Source organism: Astatotilapia calliptera, chromosome 3 (assembly GCF_964374335.1).
Source record: "Astatotilapia calliptera chromosome 3, fAstCal68.1, whole genome shotgun sequence".
Taxonomy (NCBI): domain Eukaryota; kingdom Metazoa; phylum Chordata; class Actinopteri; order Cichliformes; family Cichlidae; genus Astatotilapia; species Astatotilapia calliptera.
The window spans coordinates 50,193,996-50,213,053 of record NC_137424.1 but is presented as its reverse complement, the minus strand read 5'-3'; the positions used below and the strand labels follow the sequence as shown (position 1 = coordinate 50,213,053).

The 19,058-nt window shown below is 41.8% G+C and overlaps 1 protein-coding gene across 12 annotated transcripts in view; it reads right to left on the bottom strand.

The window, feature by feature from the left end:
• The window catches only part of LOC113019101 (phosphatidylinositol-binding clathrin assembly protein), a 109,960-nt gene extending 93,290 nt beyond the window's left edge, over positions 1-16,670 (bottom strand). For 4 of the 12 annotated variants that reach the window (XM_026162629.2, XM_026162627.2, XM_080291851.1 and 1 more), the window contains exon 1: positions 15,058-16,667. In XM_026162629.2, coding sequence (XP_026018414.1) covers positions 15,058-15,187 — 130 coding nt within the window. In that variant the 5' untranslated portion in view covers positions 15,188-16,667. Of the gene's footprint in view, positions 1-15,057 lie in introns of all 12 variants that reach the window. The other 8 variants (XR_013902840.1, XR_013902839.1, XM_026162624.2 and 5 more) reach the window with 4 other exon arrangements.
• Between the last annotated feature and the right edge of the window lie 2,388 nt (positions 16,671-19,058).

The window sequence follows — 19,058 nt, the reverse complement described above, 5'->3', positions numbered from 1 at the left end:
GGACGGGAACAGAAGCACTGAATGTTCCCAAACAACACGCACAGGCAGACAAAGCCCGTTTCAAACCATGTGCTACCATTACCTAACACACTAAACCTGTCAGCGTTCAACATGAATGCTACAGTGCTTTGGATTTGTGCAGGCAAAGGTTTCCCTTGAGCAGGACGCTCAACTCCAACTCACGCATTTAATGCTCCCTAAAAAAAAAAAAAAAAAAAAAACCACACCAAAAATCGCTAAACCAAACGATCGGGTCTTTTCTTTGCATTGTGAGAATTTCCAGAGGAGAGGTGACGGGTTCCACATAATGAGCAATGTGTGGGTAATACCTTTTTATTCTGCCATTTAGTTGATCTAATAGAAATACTTGTCATACTTAAGGCTGTTGCACACTGAACGAATTGCGAAAAATCTGAACTTGCTGTGCAACCTATATACACACAGCGAAAGCGTTCAGTTTCGCAGAAAATTCATCCTCAAAAAAACGTGTTGTTTAAAAAACACAAAACAAACCGTGAAGTTGACATCAAGCCACGATAAGCTGGTCCTGATGTTTCTAAATAAAGAAAAGGTAGAAGCTGAGGCTCTAGGTGCATTTAATTCTCACGAGAAGGCAGCAGGGAGACTGTCATGGCTCGATCGAGGAGTTTAAGCTGTATCACGGCCACTTTAGTACATATTTCAGGGTGTCAGTACAGCAGTTTGAGCTCTTGTTGGTAGAGTTGAGACCACAACTGAGGAAGTGGAGAAATAATTTCAGAGAGCCGATTGACCCGGAGCAGATTCTAGCTGTGTGTCTGAGGTAAAACAACACTGACATTATTAAACTCCCAGACGAGTCATACTGTTCATGTGGCTGTAGAGCTGGAGCTTCTCAGCTGGAGAAACATTTTGTGACTTGGTTGAATTTTTAGAGATGTTTGGAACCACCCAACATCTTTAAGAAAAAGCACAGCTAAATATCGATGTTTTCATATGTCCAGTGTAAAAGTCATTTATCTCCTCCACTTTTAGCCAATTTGGAGTTCACAGTTTCCTGAAAAATATTTGGGCTCGGTGAGTTGGGTCCATTTTCCACCTTGTATTGGCTTAATAAATAAAGAATCCAATAAAAACAATGATGTTTTAGGGCACGGAACTATGAAAATGTCCCACAGAACAGTTTGTCACTACTCAATATCATACAGAGTTATTTTGTCCATTGTTAATATAAATGTATTGTTTAATCCTTTTGGGTACAGGACATCTACTTGTCCATGTGCTCAGGTAACTTGTTTCCTTTTTTTTGCAACTGAATAGTCAAAAAGCTGACGATGAGTTTAATCTGGTTAGTTTCACAGCAAGAAAATGAGATGAGGGAGAAAAATGCAAAAGAAAATGAACTACAAGGGGATTTTCCTGCAATAACATGAGGTTGTGAAATACATCCTGCTAATTTAAAGCCAATTAAGGCTTTGATTAAATATTTGCCATATAACTTAATCTTAATTTAAATATTACTCTTTATAATATTTTTTTTTAAAAAGGCTTCTCCTGTGAGCACAATCGGTAATGCAAGCTCCTGTTGACTGTGCTTCAGTATCACTACCTGATTGTGCGAGTTCACTGACTGTGCAGCATGTTTGCGACAGACTCCCTGCTCTCCCGCTTCACATCATGTGCACTCCCCTGTGCTTGGCTCGAAATGGACGTATCCAGACAGCAGTAAGCCGGTTTTCCTGGCTGCTAGTCTAAACTGAGCCTATCTCCGCTCTGCAGTCAGGGAGGGGTTTTCCCACTCTGTTTAGATAGCATTAGACGCACCTCACAATCACTTAAGAAGCAGGCCCCCCTCCCTACTTACCCACCACCAGCTACACCCAGCAGCGGGTCTAATCAGGGCTGGAATCAATGAAAAGCAAATAGCAGGAAATAAACTGGCCTTTCTGTGTCCTTTAATGTCCCCAGTCTTTCTTTTTTTCAATTCTCTGAATACTTTCTTTGATGGGGTTCAGTGGATGGAAACGAGTTGCTCCGTGTGTGTACTCTGTGTAATGAGAATACAGAAGAGTAAAGACCAGACGGGGACGGAGTGACAGGGCGACAAAGAAGGGCACGCCACGCGAGGAATTAAAATTAAACAGCAAATATACTGATCGCTAAACTCAAACTGATTTTTTCTCCCTCCCGCATGAGGAAAAATAAAGTGTATTTAGCCGACGTATTTAGAAACAGTTTCAAAGCTTCAAGCCAGACGTGCTCGCAACCTCTGCGTGCGCCGCAGTCTGTCGTTTTTTCTTCTAGAGCAAGCCCACATAGCACTGCCTCTCCACAATAAGACACTTAAGACTGGCTGTTCCTTTACAACTCACTGATTAGCACTCATTGCCTTTCATATTATTTCAACACCTGCTGAGTCACCAGCAGCTCCTGTGCACCCTGGGATGCAGCAATATAGAAAAGAGGGAGTGTTGCATTTAAAGTCTCTCCTTCATGCATGGGTCCATAGCTGACCAGGCTATCAAAAAACAGTAGACTACCATTTTGGTTCTTTGAAGCCGACATGACATCAAACCCTCTCTTATGCGTATCCTCTGACGGAGGGTCCCACTCAGCCCACTGGATTCTCTACAAAGTCCAAAACTGCAGTGAAGACCTCAACTGCTACGAGTTTTTAAACAAGATCCCAGCTTTACCACAGTTTTGAAACTCTATGAATCAAGCAACTTACTGAAATCTCAAAATATTTTCCATACTAATACTACTCTAATACTATTGTTACCTCCACCGTTGGCGTGTGTCGTTCTATCTGTGAACACGTTAGCTCGAAAAGTTCTGAATGAACTTTGCATGGCCGTAGAGTTAAATCCATTAAATTTATCTTGAAGGTGAAACCTCTTTAGTTCTGCCACCTCTTTCAGGCTAAAAGTGTAAAAACAATGGTAAACAGTAACTAATTACATACATGGGCCATCTTAACAGCTTTAGCTGGTGTCTAAAAACCCTCATTAAACACACCCCTCCCTCCCTGAAATTAGTCCTAACAGAGACTCTGATAAGGCCTGAAATAATTCAGGTACTGATGATACAGAGTTCACAACCCAACTCTGTTACAGTCGGAGCAATTTATGCTCCACTTCCTGTTTGGCAAGAGGAAGGTTTGGTAAGATCCTTTGGGTTTTGACCAGAAGGCAGCAATGCTGCGCTGTTTTGAAGACACCTTATGAATTGGCTAATGATAAAAGCCTCATGCTCTGCAGGTACCTGATGATTCGATTATTTCCCGTTTCTTGAAGCTGTATTATTTGCAGCAGAGCTCCCTCAGCTCTGTTCTGTACAACTTTCCATAATTATTTTATTTAATTGTTTTGTTATTTCCAAGTTAAAAGGCCTGTTTATGCTAAAATACATCAATTTATATTAGGAAATTATATGTGTATACAGTTAGACCCATAGGTTTACAATGGTAAGATTCTCAGCCTCTGTAAACCACGGTGCATTGGAAATCAATTAAGACTTCAAGCTAACTTAAAGTCTAAAAATTAAGTTAAGGGGTTTATTAAAAGTACTGTATTATTAGTTTGTGGAATTTTAGACATTTTTATACATTAGATGCACATTTTTAGAGGGTTTTAATTAGGGCTGAACGATTATGGAAAATAATCTAATTGCAATTTTTTTGCCCCAATATTGCGATTGCGATGCGATATGCGATTATTTTTTAAGGTCTTTGTCTTCTGTATGATTAAACAAAGACAAGCAATACATCATATAGTATGGCCAATACTATATTACATTAATTTTAAACTGTTCTTTCCTGGAAGACAGACCTCTGTTATGATGACATGAGGTGATGCATGAATTGATGACTGACATTTTTATTTAACTTCTTCAATCACAACAGTATATTTGAACATACACAATAGTTTATTTTTAGCTTACAAACATCTGAGCATAAAGTGCTGACAAGGAACCCTGGTGTAAACATTAAAATGAAAGTCAGTACAATGTGCAGATTGCAGAAATATACATAAAAAAAATCAGTGGCTTTACCACACTCAGTTTTTCGACAAACTACTAGACAGTCATTAAATTAAAAAATAATATTAAATAAATAAAACTAATAAATAAAAAATACACACATCTTACTGATCTCTGCAGTCAGTAACATTACACATAAAGTGCAAACATAATAGCAATTGTATAAACACACACACAAACACGCCTTTAAAGTTTAAAGGCGTGAAATTGGACGGTCTAGTTCTGATTAGCGTCACCGCTGTCTCGGTGGAGTTTAATAAACTCAGCCGTCTGCTTCTTGCTATCTAAAATATAACCAGACACTGGTGTAAATTCTCGACTGTCTCATACTTCTGTTTAATAAGTTTTCTGTTTGACGTTTAGTCAGCTGTGTGAAAACCAAGGAGGAACCCACCCGGGGGATTAATAAAGTTTTATTTTATCTAATCTAATAACTTTAATCTCAGCCAAACCGATTTACTCACGAACAAACAAAACACTGAAAAAAGCCCAACAATAACATTTTTAGGTTGTCTAAGTGACTTATATATCACGTTTAACCCGAGCAGCGAAACTCCGCGGTGATCTGAAAATGATGTGCCGGGAGTTGTGCCGTTCTCGGCCGCATCAGTAACCCTCGAGCTCCCGGCTAGCTGTTGAGCTGGTGGGTAGCAGACGCCTCTGAAAACGTCGAAGCACTTTTGCAAATATGGGATATCTTGATAAACCGAGCAGATATTTGATGTTTACACAACTACTTTCTCGCCTGAAAATATGTTAAAAGTTTATTTTGTGACCCAGAAAGATCAGTATGAGTAATTTTAAAACTTAGTAGCGGCCGCCATTGCTGGAAACTGGAGTTTGGCTGGGCCGCGCTATGAATTCTGGGATATGGTAGTAATTTGGACAGCCTTCGGCGCGTCGCTGTGACGTAATCGGTCTACAAATGCGGCCTCAGGAGGATGCAGCCCATGAATTTGGACATGTCCAGAGTATAATCGCAGCCTTTGCGGTTAGAAAATTGCACTTGATCATGTCGCGATATTATCGCAAATGCGATATATCGTTCAGCCCTAGTTTTAAATTAAAATGCATTACATCTTAAAATCACACCTGTAAACATATTCCAGCACACATGAGAGAGCACTCAAGGTGACCTGCGAGCTGCTGTCTGATGTGGAGTCATAAAGTTTGAATGAGCACCAACTCGCTGGAGGCGGAAACACAAACCACATAAACCAGAGCTTAATAACTCAGCGCCCACAAGATCTTTGTTTGCCTCCTAAACAAACCTGAAGAAACAACGCTGTTGCCCAGACAAAGCGAGTCAAAGCACTGGTGTAGAGGACTGCTCTAGCGCCACATCAATTTGTCGTGTAAGCGTAACCCAGTTTTAAGGTTTGGCTAAAAATGGCTCGACACAACATGATGTAAAAGGACATGTGGGCCGGCAGCTCAGCCAGCCGGCTAAAAAATAAATAAATAACAAAATCATGTGGCATGTTGTATTAAGCTACCATAAACTTAACTGCTACTGAGCAGAAAGGCATGAAAATGGACACAATAACAGGATACGCTGACCAAGAATCTAAAAAGGCATGTAGGATGGGACAAAAGCAGGCAGGGCAGGAGGGGAAGACGGCACGAGCATACAGGCCAAATGGTCATTTTTTGGCGACCATGTACCTTCCACTCTGGCAAGCCGGGGCAACCTTTGGAACTGCTATCATAGGATAAAAGGGAGAAACTTCCAGTCAATGCTCAGGTCAGCTGCCTACAATGGCACAGACTGCACAAGCCTCCAAACATGAGTCAACACATCCATGTGGGCAGACACCCAATAAGGCGCTACGTTGTCAATCTCTGCATCCGTGTGTGGCCACAGAGCAGCTTTAGATTAGCACTGCCGCACTGTTAGAGACAGAACTAAACTCTTATCTCCAATAAAACGACCCAAGAAAACAGTCAAAAAGAGCTATTAAAAAATCTAAGTAAATAAATAAATAAAAGTCTTATGTATCCTGGAACAAAATGTTTCAGTGTAATGACGCAACTCCAGCAGCAGCGCTGACCGTCAGAGACTCAGCAAACATTTATTACTGGCACTGTTTGGAGAAACCCCACAGGTTATACCCAAAAATGACTCTTAGGCCCAGAGGAGTGTGTGTGTTGGGGGGAGGTTTGTCCAGCAAAATTCATTGTTTAATTTAATTATTAACACAAGCTTAAAGTGGTCAGATGAAAATCTGAAGCAAAATGATTTTAATGCACCACTCAAAGGCTTTGTCTTGAAAGCCCCAGTATGTCACACAGCCACTTCTATTTATGCTTGCCATTAAGGCACTGGAAGCGGCTCCAGTATTCTCCTGAATGATAGGTGTCACCACGCAGACAATACCGCCACGTCAGTGCAGATGTAGAAGGAGACAAAGTCAAAAATAGAAGAAAAGACTTTGCCAAGTGCTTTCCCCCCTTCCATAAGGTCTCATGTTTTCAAATTATTGTTTAATCTGTGAATCTCTGAGCTTCTGTACTAAAATATCATTACAAACTATAGAAAGACAGGGTATTAGATGTTGCTGGAAAGTAGTTTATCCAAAAAAAAAGCATGGCAATTTTAAGGTGCATCATAAGGGCTTCTTGACACCTCTTCTTGTCTAGGACAGGTCTTCATCACGTTTGCACTGAACCTGAAGATAATCAGACATAATATTTTTATCTCCTTACTTTTATTTCCACCAACATCTGCTAATAAGAGTTCTGTAGACCTCGAGGTCTCTGAATCACCCTACCATGGCTCAATCACCTTTTCATGTCAACCTTCAAAAACAACAATAGAGCAACAACATAGAAAACAGGTAGATGATCCAGAGGTGGTTCACTGTCTGGGCATGAGATCAGAGCTAGAGCAGGCAGGACTGCCATTTCATGCACACCTTCACATGAGTGACTGATGTCAGGGTGTGAGAGTTCTGGAGACCCCCCACCACCAACATCCATTAAAGTAAATAAATCGCAAACACACAAAGTAGTTCCCCCACTCTATTTTTTTAATTTATTTACAGTTGCTGGATGTTCCATCACCTTAACCGGGGACAAACACCCAACTGCATAAACAAAGGTTGTAAAAACCGCAGAGCTATTGAGTTGACGGTCAATTTCGCCATCCAACTTCCCCAGTCAACTAAAGTCCATTTAACACATGCCAGTTGGCTGGTTTGCTGCCATGACAACAGAGCAGTAGTGAACGGGAAACTAGACTTCAGTTTAAATGTCACAACTTCTTCCTGACAGCTATAAGATTGCAAAACAATCTCAATGATGAGAAAAAGAGGTGGGGGGAAAAAGCAACCTCCCGAGTGTGGAAGTCTGCTTAGAGAGGCCGGATTCAACAAACAGCATCTCTCAACTTGACAACATGCAAACTGCAAGCAGGTGTGCCAGGGGAAACAGACACTTTCCCAACACGCTCCGACCCTCCCTCACTGATTTTTATGACAATAATCTCCACAAATAGAAGAGCCTTTTCAGCCCTGATGGGGAAGAGCTCGTCATTTTTGCCGCTGACTCACACGCCGGGGTTAATTGAGGTGGACAGTCCCAATCATGACACTAAATGGCTTTAAAACGGCACTTATTTTCGCCGGTGGCGCGTGAATGTCACGGCTTCGCGGCAGCCCTCATGAACCCCTTACGCGCCCGCCGCTGGCAGCTCCGAAAGGCATCTGCCAGGGTTATTCGGTTATTGGGTCTAGATGCAAATATGCCTGTGAGATCATTCACAGCTTGCTGTCAGACAGTCACAGCTGCTTGCGGTGAATTTGTGCCAAGAGGAGAGCAATAGAAAATGATGGTGGTGTGTTTGTGTGCATGCAGAAGTAAGGGGCTCTGACTGTGTCAGAAATAGAGATGCTGAAAGAAAGAAAAAAAAAACTAAAACTAAAACTCAGCAGCAGCACAGTCTAACCTGTGCTTTGGTGTCCAGGTTGTCCTCTGACCACAGATAAGCGGCTCTGTAGGCAAACAATTCCCTAATTTATGGAAATGTTAGCTGCTGGACCAGTTCAGACTGGTAGCAACTGTCTCTAGATTCTGACATAACCTGCATTTTACCTCTGCCTCCTGAATGCATCGTTAATACAAACTGACATTAGATTAGCACCCTGCTGCAGAAAATGTCAGTTATTTAATAACTCTCCAAGGTCCAAGATCTTCAGACTTTGTAAATGTAGCAAGGTCATTCAATATTTAAAAAAATAAATAAATATTGGTTTCTACCAATGCTACCCCTCAGCCTCATAGTATAATCTCCTATGACATCAATTTAAAAATCTTAGGCAACTTCTTCAGTTATTGCATTTACAAGATATTCAGGAAACATGACCTTTGACACTGACCTTGAGGTCAAGAGCACGGATATTTGAACTTATCCGAGACTTTCACTAGATTTAACTATCAAATCATTGGTGACATCCTTTTCAAGCTATCGTTTTATTTTTAGAAAATCTGACCTCCGATACCACAGATATTTTGATATAGGAAGCAGTCCATTTACCACTTCCTCAAATTAGATAAGGTTGGGTTAAATCTTGGTCTTTAGCTTTTCCATCATATTTGAGCCCTTAAAACCTCCTGAGTACAGGTGAGAGTGACGCATCTGTTTACTTAAGAAAAAAAAAAAAAGGACAAAAGAAACAAAACTGAGAAGATGCTTTTTTGGGGTAACCATTCAAGAATAATATCACCATGTTGAGTAGGCAGCCTATCAAAACGAGATTTGATTCCAGTTCCATCATCTAGGGGTGGCTGATCTGATGGTTGCAGTAAGCTTAAACAAAGCTGAAATGTATCTTTCATTTCTAAGATATCATGCAGATAGGTCATGTATTAAGGTAGATACGAGAGATTAAAAACAGGCATCTTATTATTATTATTTTTTTCCACAGAATGAGCCAGCAGTCTTTAGACAAGTAAACTTCACTACAGATTCTCATTAGCTTTAAAGACCTGCATGAAACTTTAGTACCCAAACGGCTATGGCACTGGAGTGCAACCATAAACTAAAGCCCCAGTAATAAACACAGACTGCATCAGTGAGGCCTGGCTAAGCATCACAGAGCCTGGGTTATTTGTGTAACCACCACGGATAACAAAAGCAGATTAAAACTTCCAGTTGAAATTATGACACAAATTTCATTTCAAGCTTGTTTGATGTCAGCGTGAATCCAAATGTCCGGATAATAGTTACACTCCTAAACCAATACATAATCATGCAATGTAAGACTTGTCGGGGTGTTCTCCTCGCAAATTACACTGTTTAGGAGGTTTGTTTGGCGATATTTCAATTCAGCGTACCCAAGAGTCCCATTACCGACACATTTTGTTGGCAGTGTGGGGAGAATCTGTTCAGAACTAAAAATAATGTAAAGTTTCGAACAGTGTTTCTGTTTCTGTCTGTTTTAGACACGTTACTTCAGTCTCCTGCCACCAGGCCTTCAGCTGACAGCGAAGCACTGCTCAACACAGCCGACGTGTTATCTATCGCTGCTGCTGACATTTCCCAGTACAGCGGGAACCAAAAATAGTGCGTCTATATTACTGTATTATAAAGACTTAGTAAGTTATAAACATCCATCAATCTATCCATAAATCTTCCGTCTGCCTCCAGACTTTCCAATGTATGCCCCAACCTCTGAGCCTATGACAGATGAGAGAGGCTCCAGGCACACCAGCTCACCTCTTGGACTCTACTAGAGTAGCTTTGCATGACTGATAGTTCAGAATAATCCTTATTTGTGTTATAATAAGGCTGTTTTAGTTTGCCTTTTAAAAAAGCCATCTTCCCTTTCCCCCAACACCATTAATGATGACCTTTGACACCTCAGCACATACGAACAACATAGACCACCAAGACGCGGTTTGACAACCATTAGAATAGTTTCCAGGTTTTTCCAAGGGTAGATGCATAGGCAGAGACCACCCTCATTAACTACTCAGGCAAACACAGTCATTCTTTTCTATAAACAGGCCTGCCTTCTTGGTCACCATACAGAGCCATACAGAGGGTCTGAAATCAAGCATTTAACACAGGTTGTTGGCTCACAGTGATTACCTTCATATAAGCTGACCTCTGTATTTAAATCTATGTTTGATCTGAGCCTCCCTTGCTGTAACAGTATAACAAGGGAAAGCATAACAGCATGAATGGGGCTCACCTACAGGCAGACAATCCAGTATTTACTGCTTTACTGGATAGTTGAATAAGCTGGCTGACTAGTTGACTGAGTAGTGATCGAATACACTCCCTGCCAGCCTCACATTCTTGCTAACCGACTCACAAATTGACTACCTGCCAGACTGAATGACAAACAGATAGCCTGCCTTTTATTCCTGCCTGCTGGCTGCCCTTCCTTCATACCAGCAACACAATGAAGTTAACAGCCTGACAACACTGCATGTTATCTTCGTGTTAAAATCATCAGAAGGACAAATACCATGCAATGCACTGCTCACTGATTGCCCCTTCCCCCAACGGCACCGAGGTTGTTGCTCTCACAAAGAAATCAATATCTATAATGATTAAGCTTGACGTGGCATATTGGCTATTAAAGTCCGGCCAGGTTCACAAAGGAACAGAGACAATGCATGTCTTTTTCCTCTAACGTCAGCAGCTGAGTCTTGTGAGCGAGGAGGAGGCGGAGTTGACGGATGCGAGGCAGCTGAGCTGAAACATCAATCAAATATGTGCATCCCACAGCCGACAAAGGCAGTTCCCAGAAACAGATCTTCAGCACATTTAGTCTCAGCAATGTCTAAGACGGCGCTGCACATATGCACACATGTGACTCAGTTTTATTTTTATTCCATTTATTCATTTTTTTGCTCTTTTATGATGGCACATTTGCATCACAGTCACCTTCGACATGACTCAGGTTTAATTTGAGGGATGCCACTGACAATGAAATATGGTCATTCACTCTTTATGACCAAGATAGGACATAAGGTGACAATCAGGAATCAATTACTAATCTAAAAGGCGATGGGAGTACAATGTGCTCTGCGCTGCTGCACCTGAAAGTGTCTGAGGGGATTTCCCAACAAATAAAGGCCATCAAAGCTGCCATATCAAGAAATGTCATGTTTCTCCCATGATCTGTGAGGCATTTGAGTGATTTATGCTCTCCTTGAAAACAAGATAACCACAATGCATCCTTCTGGGACCTCGGGACTTCTATCACTTGCTGTGTTATCTCTGTCTACGACTCTTCTTGAAGTCCGTACTAAAGGAACTGGCTACAAGAGCTGCGTATCGGCGCCAGACCCCAAAACACCAGAAGCCTTTGATTGAAGTAATGTATTGGCTGATTAGAGCTTCACAAATAAGAACAGGTGCTGGCATGATTAGTCAGCTGACAAAAATGTTAACACTAACCATTTAGACGGTTACTGTTTAAACTTTGACAAGCAGAAAAGCCAAATGGCATCTCAATTTAACCCTATGATGTCCAAGCCCTGAATTGGATTCCTGTGAGCAATCTTTGTCTAACGTACGACATTCCCTACATTACGTCCCTCTAGTTTTTCCACTTCCTTGTACATTCCCCCACTTCCCTCCAAACAGTTTCAGCAATCTCCCTCCGAGAATTTAACGACATTTGCGCATCATACTGATGCTATGATTATTACCTTTGTATTGATTGTTATTCTCTCCCTGATACATTTAAAAACTACAAAAAAAAGCAGAAATGCACATGAGGAATCGACTGTGCTGAACAGCCCACTCACAATAGTGGTGAGCTGCATAGAGCAGACCAGTAGTTACATTTCTAGGGAGGTGCACATCAGATTATCATAATTATAAATGTCTGAGGTGAGAAACTGCAAAACAAATGGAAATGTACTGAGGATTGTGCACTCGCACCAAGCTATGTCAGGGTGTAATGGGTTCATTGATCCACCTTTGCACCTACAGAGAAAATGTGTTTTTCTACTGCTTTTTCTCTACAATCTAACAGATAAAGTTGTATTTACATAACACCAAATCACAAAGACACTCAAATAAAACAGAGTAAACCCCAACATTTTGGTGACCACGGGAAGGTAAAACTCCCTTTTAATAGGAAGAACCTTACACCAGAAGTAGGCTTAAGGACGGGCAATCATCTGCCCTGACTGGTTGGGGCTTTTATCATTTTGGGTGGCTACGTTTCTCTCTTAGTATATTAGGTGTATATAGTTGTTTTTGGTTAGAACAGCAAAGAGGCTTAAGCCAATTACTCTCCAGTTTAAATGGTCAGCTGCCGACTCTGAACCTAAGTCCAACCACCTTGGGTTTTGTATCCAAACCTAGCTTACAAAACTCAATTACATGTGACCCAACAGTTTAACCTGACCTTCAACACATTGGGTGTGGTGTCCAACCCTAACCAACAATGGCATTTAAAGCTAACCCAACAGCTTGACCTAACCCTAACTTCTTGTTTTAAGTGTCTATCTATAACCAATGTTGGGTGTAGTGCCTAACTCAAACACCACCTCATTTCAAACTGACCTTGCCCCGACCCTGACAGATCTATGGTTTTAAGCTCTTAAATGCTGTTTAGGGAGCTCAAGAAGGCTGAAATATTCTAACATGATTAAACAAATAAACAAACTATCAAAGCTTTTCATTAAAAAGGCATTTGGTGGTTCTCCAGAACAGACGGGAAGTGATTATAGTTAAGATAGCTAAGGAATTCTTGCTATCATAGGGAAACAGTTAACTTTTTTTTTTTTTTTTTTTTTTTAAATTCCTATTTGATAGATTTCACCCATTTTCAAGCAATAAAACTCAAACATCCAGGTCTAAGGTCCTGAAATGTGACAATTCTATGGTTTGTTTGGCATTTTGGGTTCGGGACACACCAACTGTGAAAATCTTGGCCAACATCAACATGGACCTTATTTTTATTTGTTTTCTTATTTGTTACCCTCTCTGGAAACAAAAGCTATTCTTCACGAAAGTACATGGTGTGTTTGAAATTCTTCCAGCAATGTTCCACACAGAACATTTAACTAGTAGAGAAACAGACCGATATCAGTCTACAATTGAATGGGGTCAAGTTGGTATTCATATATTCTGCCAAGCAAAATGTGTTTGATGTCTTAGCTGAACCTATTTCAGGAGGGAAGTGAGATGGGTCGTCTTGTTAGTAGAGTAGTATTCCCAGAGTATTTTAGTTTATTTATTTGGATTTATTGAATAAAATATTGATATTTGGTGTCTCTCTATCAATTCAATATTGAGACACTGTGCTGAATCGATTTTCCACCCATTCCTAGAGTTATGCCCACAATTTATGCGACAAAGAAAGCTATCAGCCACTGACATCAGTAAACTGTGCTTGATGATGAGCTGATATCATTTAACAGTTATCTGATGTATGAGTGTATCCCCATCTTTGATAGTAAAACTTAGCATCTCTGAGTTTTAAGAACTCATTTTACACAGAACTGTAGACGAGAGCCTACTTGTCCAATCTTTCAGGACTGATCTATTATTTTTGGCGACAGGAAGACGAGAGAAGCTGTGAATTTTTTTTTTTTCTTCACAGCTTTGTACTCGCCTAACCTAACAGAGAGTGCCAGGTCTAATCTATTTAAGGTTCCAGTCAGAGTCGACTTCAAACTAAGCAGCATATTGTCTCAGAAGTCACCGGCGTGGGTGAATTTTATAAAAAAGGATGGCCAAAAAGTCGAGAGTAAACTTTTCAACACCTTCCAGAGTGACACATCATCTAAAACAGTGAGCTGGCTTGATGTTCAGATGTTCTCCGAACTGTAGTTTGAATGCCTGAGAGACTGACTGAACAAATCAGGAATGACACATTTCAAAAAACAGCAGGGACATCTAGAGACTGCTTCACCTGCTGGCTGTGATGCCTCCTCTCCATTCCTGAGGACATGAACCCAATGAAAGTTACACCTCAGTCGCTTCTTTGCTGCAGTCACCAGGAAACATATGCACACAGTTCTGTGCTTTGCAAATCACATGAATATAGCACAGCTTTGCATGACCGACCATTCAAAATAAATGCTGAAATAAGCTGTTCTACTTCCTCTCCCTTTAAACGCCAACTTTCCTCTGATTGGCTGCTTCTCACAAACAGAAGGTTTGATCCACAGTCAGTAAAAAAGACCAATGTAGCCACTTTGAAGTCACCCAGTGGTGTTCAACTTGCAAGTTTCAAGCCTCAATGTTGGCGTTTTGGTTACTGCCATCATAATTATAAAGGCACCAACAGCACAAATGGGTTCAAACAACCCACTTCAGTGATTTTATTTTGTGGCAGTGAGGCTGAGCATACACCTTTGAGGGGTACGACTTAAGGGGTCCACTATGCTCGCCCTTGCGACCAGCGGCACATGGCATAAGTGGCATCACATCTGCTGGCACAAGCCACGTTTTGGCATCGTTTTAGCCAGTTGTGCACCTCTCCATTTTTGTAACCTTGAAAGTTTTGCTCTATAGAAGAGCTATATGGCAAGCATAAGTGCACTTGGTTGTCTATTAATCTCACTGTCACTGTGTGATGTAACTAGTGGCCTTTAAGAGCGTGAAAACTCTCCATGGTCCCTGGCAAATATGTAAACCACAACACTATTTATTTTTACTGTAAAGTTGGATATTTTAACATGGGGGTCTATGAAGCCAGCATCAAGTGCCCATTGCAGCAAATGCAGCTTGTAGGGCTTCCGATTGGTGGAGGGTGGGGCAGGAGGTGCTCATTCCAGAGAAGCCCATATTAGGGATAGTATCTCTCAGTGATGTCATAGAGAGCCAAGAGTAGAAAAAAAAATGAGGGTTTCAACCTCTGCCAAGCCTGGGATTTTGACTTGAAACGTTCTGGATCTTTAATAGGATCACCAGCCATTACAGCCATACACATATGTGACAGAAAACCATTTGCTGTCTAATCTAGCTGATTGGACTGGACTGTCCAACCACAGCCAGGTTACAGTGAAGAAGAGGACAGATACAAGGGGAGGGGAATGATGTGTGGAGGGGGGTCTACTCACAGTCAAGGTGCTTCTTCTTCGGTCCGCTCACTTCATGCGTGGTGGCTTTGCACACAGCCTTGCTGATAGCTGACCCGGTCATGCTGTGCTGAGCTGCTGTGATCCGATCCGTGATAGATTGGCCCGACATCGCACCGACTTTTTTCTTTCCCCCCCTTCAATCAGCGAAAATAGTACAATAACGATCCGATCAATGGATCAACTCAACGTGACTTCACTGTCAAGTGGAGGTAACAGAGAGCAGGGATCACACACCCTCAGACACACACTGTCTTCCACACAACCTGTGCAGCAATGTCTGCTCACGACAGGTACAAGAACAATGTGTTTAACTACAATCTGAATTTAAAAATGAAACAAAAAAATGTTTGGCAACTGTTTGTTCCGTCTATCTATTTATGCAGTAAACACAACACGAGCCAGTCTGTGTTAGCTAATGTTTCCGTTGCAGTACTCGAACCAAGAGAGAGTCCCACTGTGGAATCCGCAAACACTTGAAATTACTTTCTGGCCACAAATAAACATAGCTAACTGGCTGCTTTGTAACCCGGAGTCACCAAAAAGTCGAGTCCAACTCGGGCAGGGCAGAGGGGGAAAGTAATCCTGGTGAAATCACAGCTTGGAAAACAGTTTAAAAAAAAAATAGAGTTCCTCTTCCACGTCAACTTGTTAGCTTGGACCGCAGCTCAGCTATCACTGGTCGCTTGGCGAAGCGTGCGTTAAATCGTCCCTTGGGCGTAAAAAGTCTCTCAGACAGGAGCAGCGCATTGTTTGAAGTTTACAGGAGGACGGTGTGACACTGACAGCCGGGACAGTTGCAGTTTCCCACGGTGAGAGGAGACGCGAGGAGCGGCGGTGGGGGTTAGCCGAGATGCTAGCAGGGTTAGCTAAAGCCAACCAGCCAGGCGGGCGGGTAGAGAGAAAGCGGGTTCCTGTGGTCTGTGACCGGGGAGCCGAGCCGGCGGAGCCGCTGAGTTTAAAAAAAGAAAGAAACAAAAAAAACCTCCCTGACAGCTCCCTTAGCTCGCCTGTTTCCCTTCACGGTCCTCGGGCTCAGTTTGGTGCTTCCCTCCGTCTGCCGTCACCACATTACTGGCTCCCGTTGTTCTTTTTTTTATTTTTCTTACCGACAGTTCGGTCCGGTGCCGCCGTATGGAAAGTCTCGCCAGTGGTTTCTCTTTGCGCACTCACTGACTGAATGCTCGCTCCTGTGCTGGACAAAATGGCAGCGTAAAAAATCAGCTGATCTCACAACTGTGCTGCGTTCACGCATCCCCTCCTTTGGCTGGGAATCCGCATACCTACAATCCCACCTCGTTCTCGAGCGGTGGCTCGTGACGTCCAGGTTCTTCGCACAGATCTCATTTAAAGTGTTCAAGTTAAAACGCTTGTTTACATGAAGAATGATAGTGCAGTAAACAGTTTCCCTGGATAGTCAAAGGAGCTTGCAAAGAAAAGCGTCTGGACTTCTTTAAGTTACTTGAAGACGTTTCACCTCTCATCCGAGAAGCTTCTTCAGTTCTGAGGTCAAATGGTGGAGAGTCCCAGATATAAACCTAGTGGGAGTATCCCCCCACAGAGGGACAAAAGGACCCCCTGATGATCCTCTAATCCCCTGAGCCAGACACTTTTCTTTGCAAGCTCCTTTGACTACGATGACCTGGATGACTGAGAACCTTCACAGACATATTTCCCTGGATAGTTTCCCCCTTGATAACAGATGGGTGGTTATAAATAAAGGAGTTTTTTTTGTCTTAAATACCTCATTTATTTAGGGGAAAGGTGTCCCAAAAATAGGCAGCTCTAGAAAACACTAGAAGCCTAGAAGCACATTACATAATGCAACTGTTGTATTTGGTCATAAACTGATATGTTTGCAACACTCAGCGTTGTGACAGCATTGCTCTGTGTTCACGAATTAACCACACAAGCACTTTTTTTAAAAAACGTTATAGAAAAAATAATGTCACAGTGAGACTTTATGAAATGTAACCTCAATCACTTCATAAATGTAACAAATTCACAAAATTATTTTTTTAACATTGCTGCAACGGGACCTGTTTTATGTTACTTTAATGTCATTTGAAATACTAAGTACGATTACTGCCATGCTGCCAGAGGCGAGGCTGCCGGACACAGGCGCCACCGGGCCCTCTGACCACCACCAGTAGGCAAACATGGGGTTAGTATCTTGCCCAAGGATACTCATTCTGTAAAGTAGACCTCAGCTAACTGGAGTTACTAGATCCATGATGCGTCCCTCCATGACGCATCATGGATCTAATCTGAATATGTGTCTAATACTGTGCAATACAGACCATCAACCACCTTCATCAGCTACAAGCTAAATGTCCATGTGATACATATACATAAAACACATCTGAAGAATCAGTCATTGAGGTGGACAGTTAGTGGATTTAACTTGGCTTGCTAAAATGAGTTGATAGCTTAGCACCACTAGCTTTTGTCCAAACCTCTGGTTACTCCTGAGTCCAAGATAAAAAATGAATAAATAAATAAATAAATAAACTGATATTGTCCAGAAACCAGTAACTGATATTACAGTGGCTAGTTCCATCTTTTATATACAGTCTGTGGTCATTCTGTACATTGACATTAAAATTACTCAAAGCCAAACCAAGCCTACTGTGACTAAGTCTATTAATATCCATAATTAATTTAGAAAATCAGGTTATTATCTCAAAATGTTGATTCAGGTAGTTCAAAAAATATTGATTTAATAGCTGAACCTACTGAGGGGAAAAAAACCCTTTAAAATAAATTAAAATTTAGAGTTATTATTGAGAATATAACTGTGAATTAAAAAAATAACTAAAAGAAAGAGGAAACGACTTGAAATGTCGACTGATTAAGTTAAAACTGAAAGAAAATGATTTGTAACTAATAAGTCGAAAAATAAATGGAACTTGAGATTCTGCGATAACAACTCTAGTTTCTTTGTTTGTTTGTTTTGTTCGGCGAATGCAAGCCTCCATAAAAAAGGAGTTTAGTGACTTTTTTTTGTCTTGCTCATCAATGAAGGCTCGCTGAAGAGTTGCTATATTCCCCACAGTTCCTGAACGCCTCCGAAACCTATTGGCCAGGAACCAAAGGAGTGTGTGAAGCCTTTAAGGTATCACGCTTTAAATTGTAGCGGAATGTGTGCGAGAAAAACACGAAGCGTGACGTGTTTCTGCACTTTGGAGGCTTTTCTGCTGCACAGCAACAACAAACTGTCCCGGCGTTTCTCTGTTAAAACACTATTATGCAAATTTAATCCAAATTTAAGGTGGTATTAAGTGATTCCTCAGACGCCGTGTCCTTGTTTGACTCCACACTATATGGAACACGGTGTACTGAAAGATCAGTGGGAACCGCGCTTGCTGCACAGCGCACCGCCCGGTGGGTAACGCACCGGATCTGAGAGCTGAATAAATCAAATATCCGGAGGCAGCTGACTGCGTTTCTCACGGAGCAGCTCGGAGGATGCAATCAGATGCAATGCTGCTGTTTCCTCTAAGCTTCAAGTGGTTCACGCTCATTACAGCTGCTTGCATGTAAGCAGCCTGTCACAATGCAATAATCCCGGGCTGAGGAGAGTGCATAAGGACGGGAGGTGTGAGACATGCAGAGGGGCTCTGTTTCTTTTGAGCTTCACAGAACCAGTAGTGCTTTGCAGTATTTGTCACTCAGGTGGGAAATACTGCCAACTGACCCCAGCAGCAGCAGCAGCAGCAGAGGGTGACTACATGGGAACAGTGGTGGGTTTCACCTCAACTTGCTTCCCTTCTCCTCTCCTGCCCATTACAGATGTGTGTGTATGAGAGAAAGAGAAAGAAACCCTCCAAGCTGTTGATGACTCCTGTCCACACAGAGACAGCCAGAGGAATTGAATGTGAAACAGAAGCTGAAACTGTGTTCCACGTACGAGTAGCTGTCAGCCTGACTTTGCTCATCTGGGTGGGAAAAATGTGCATGCTGAGGAGGAAATCAGATATGAA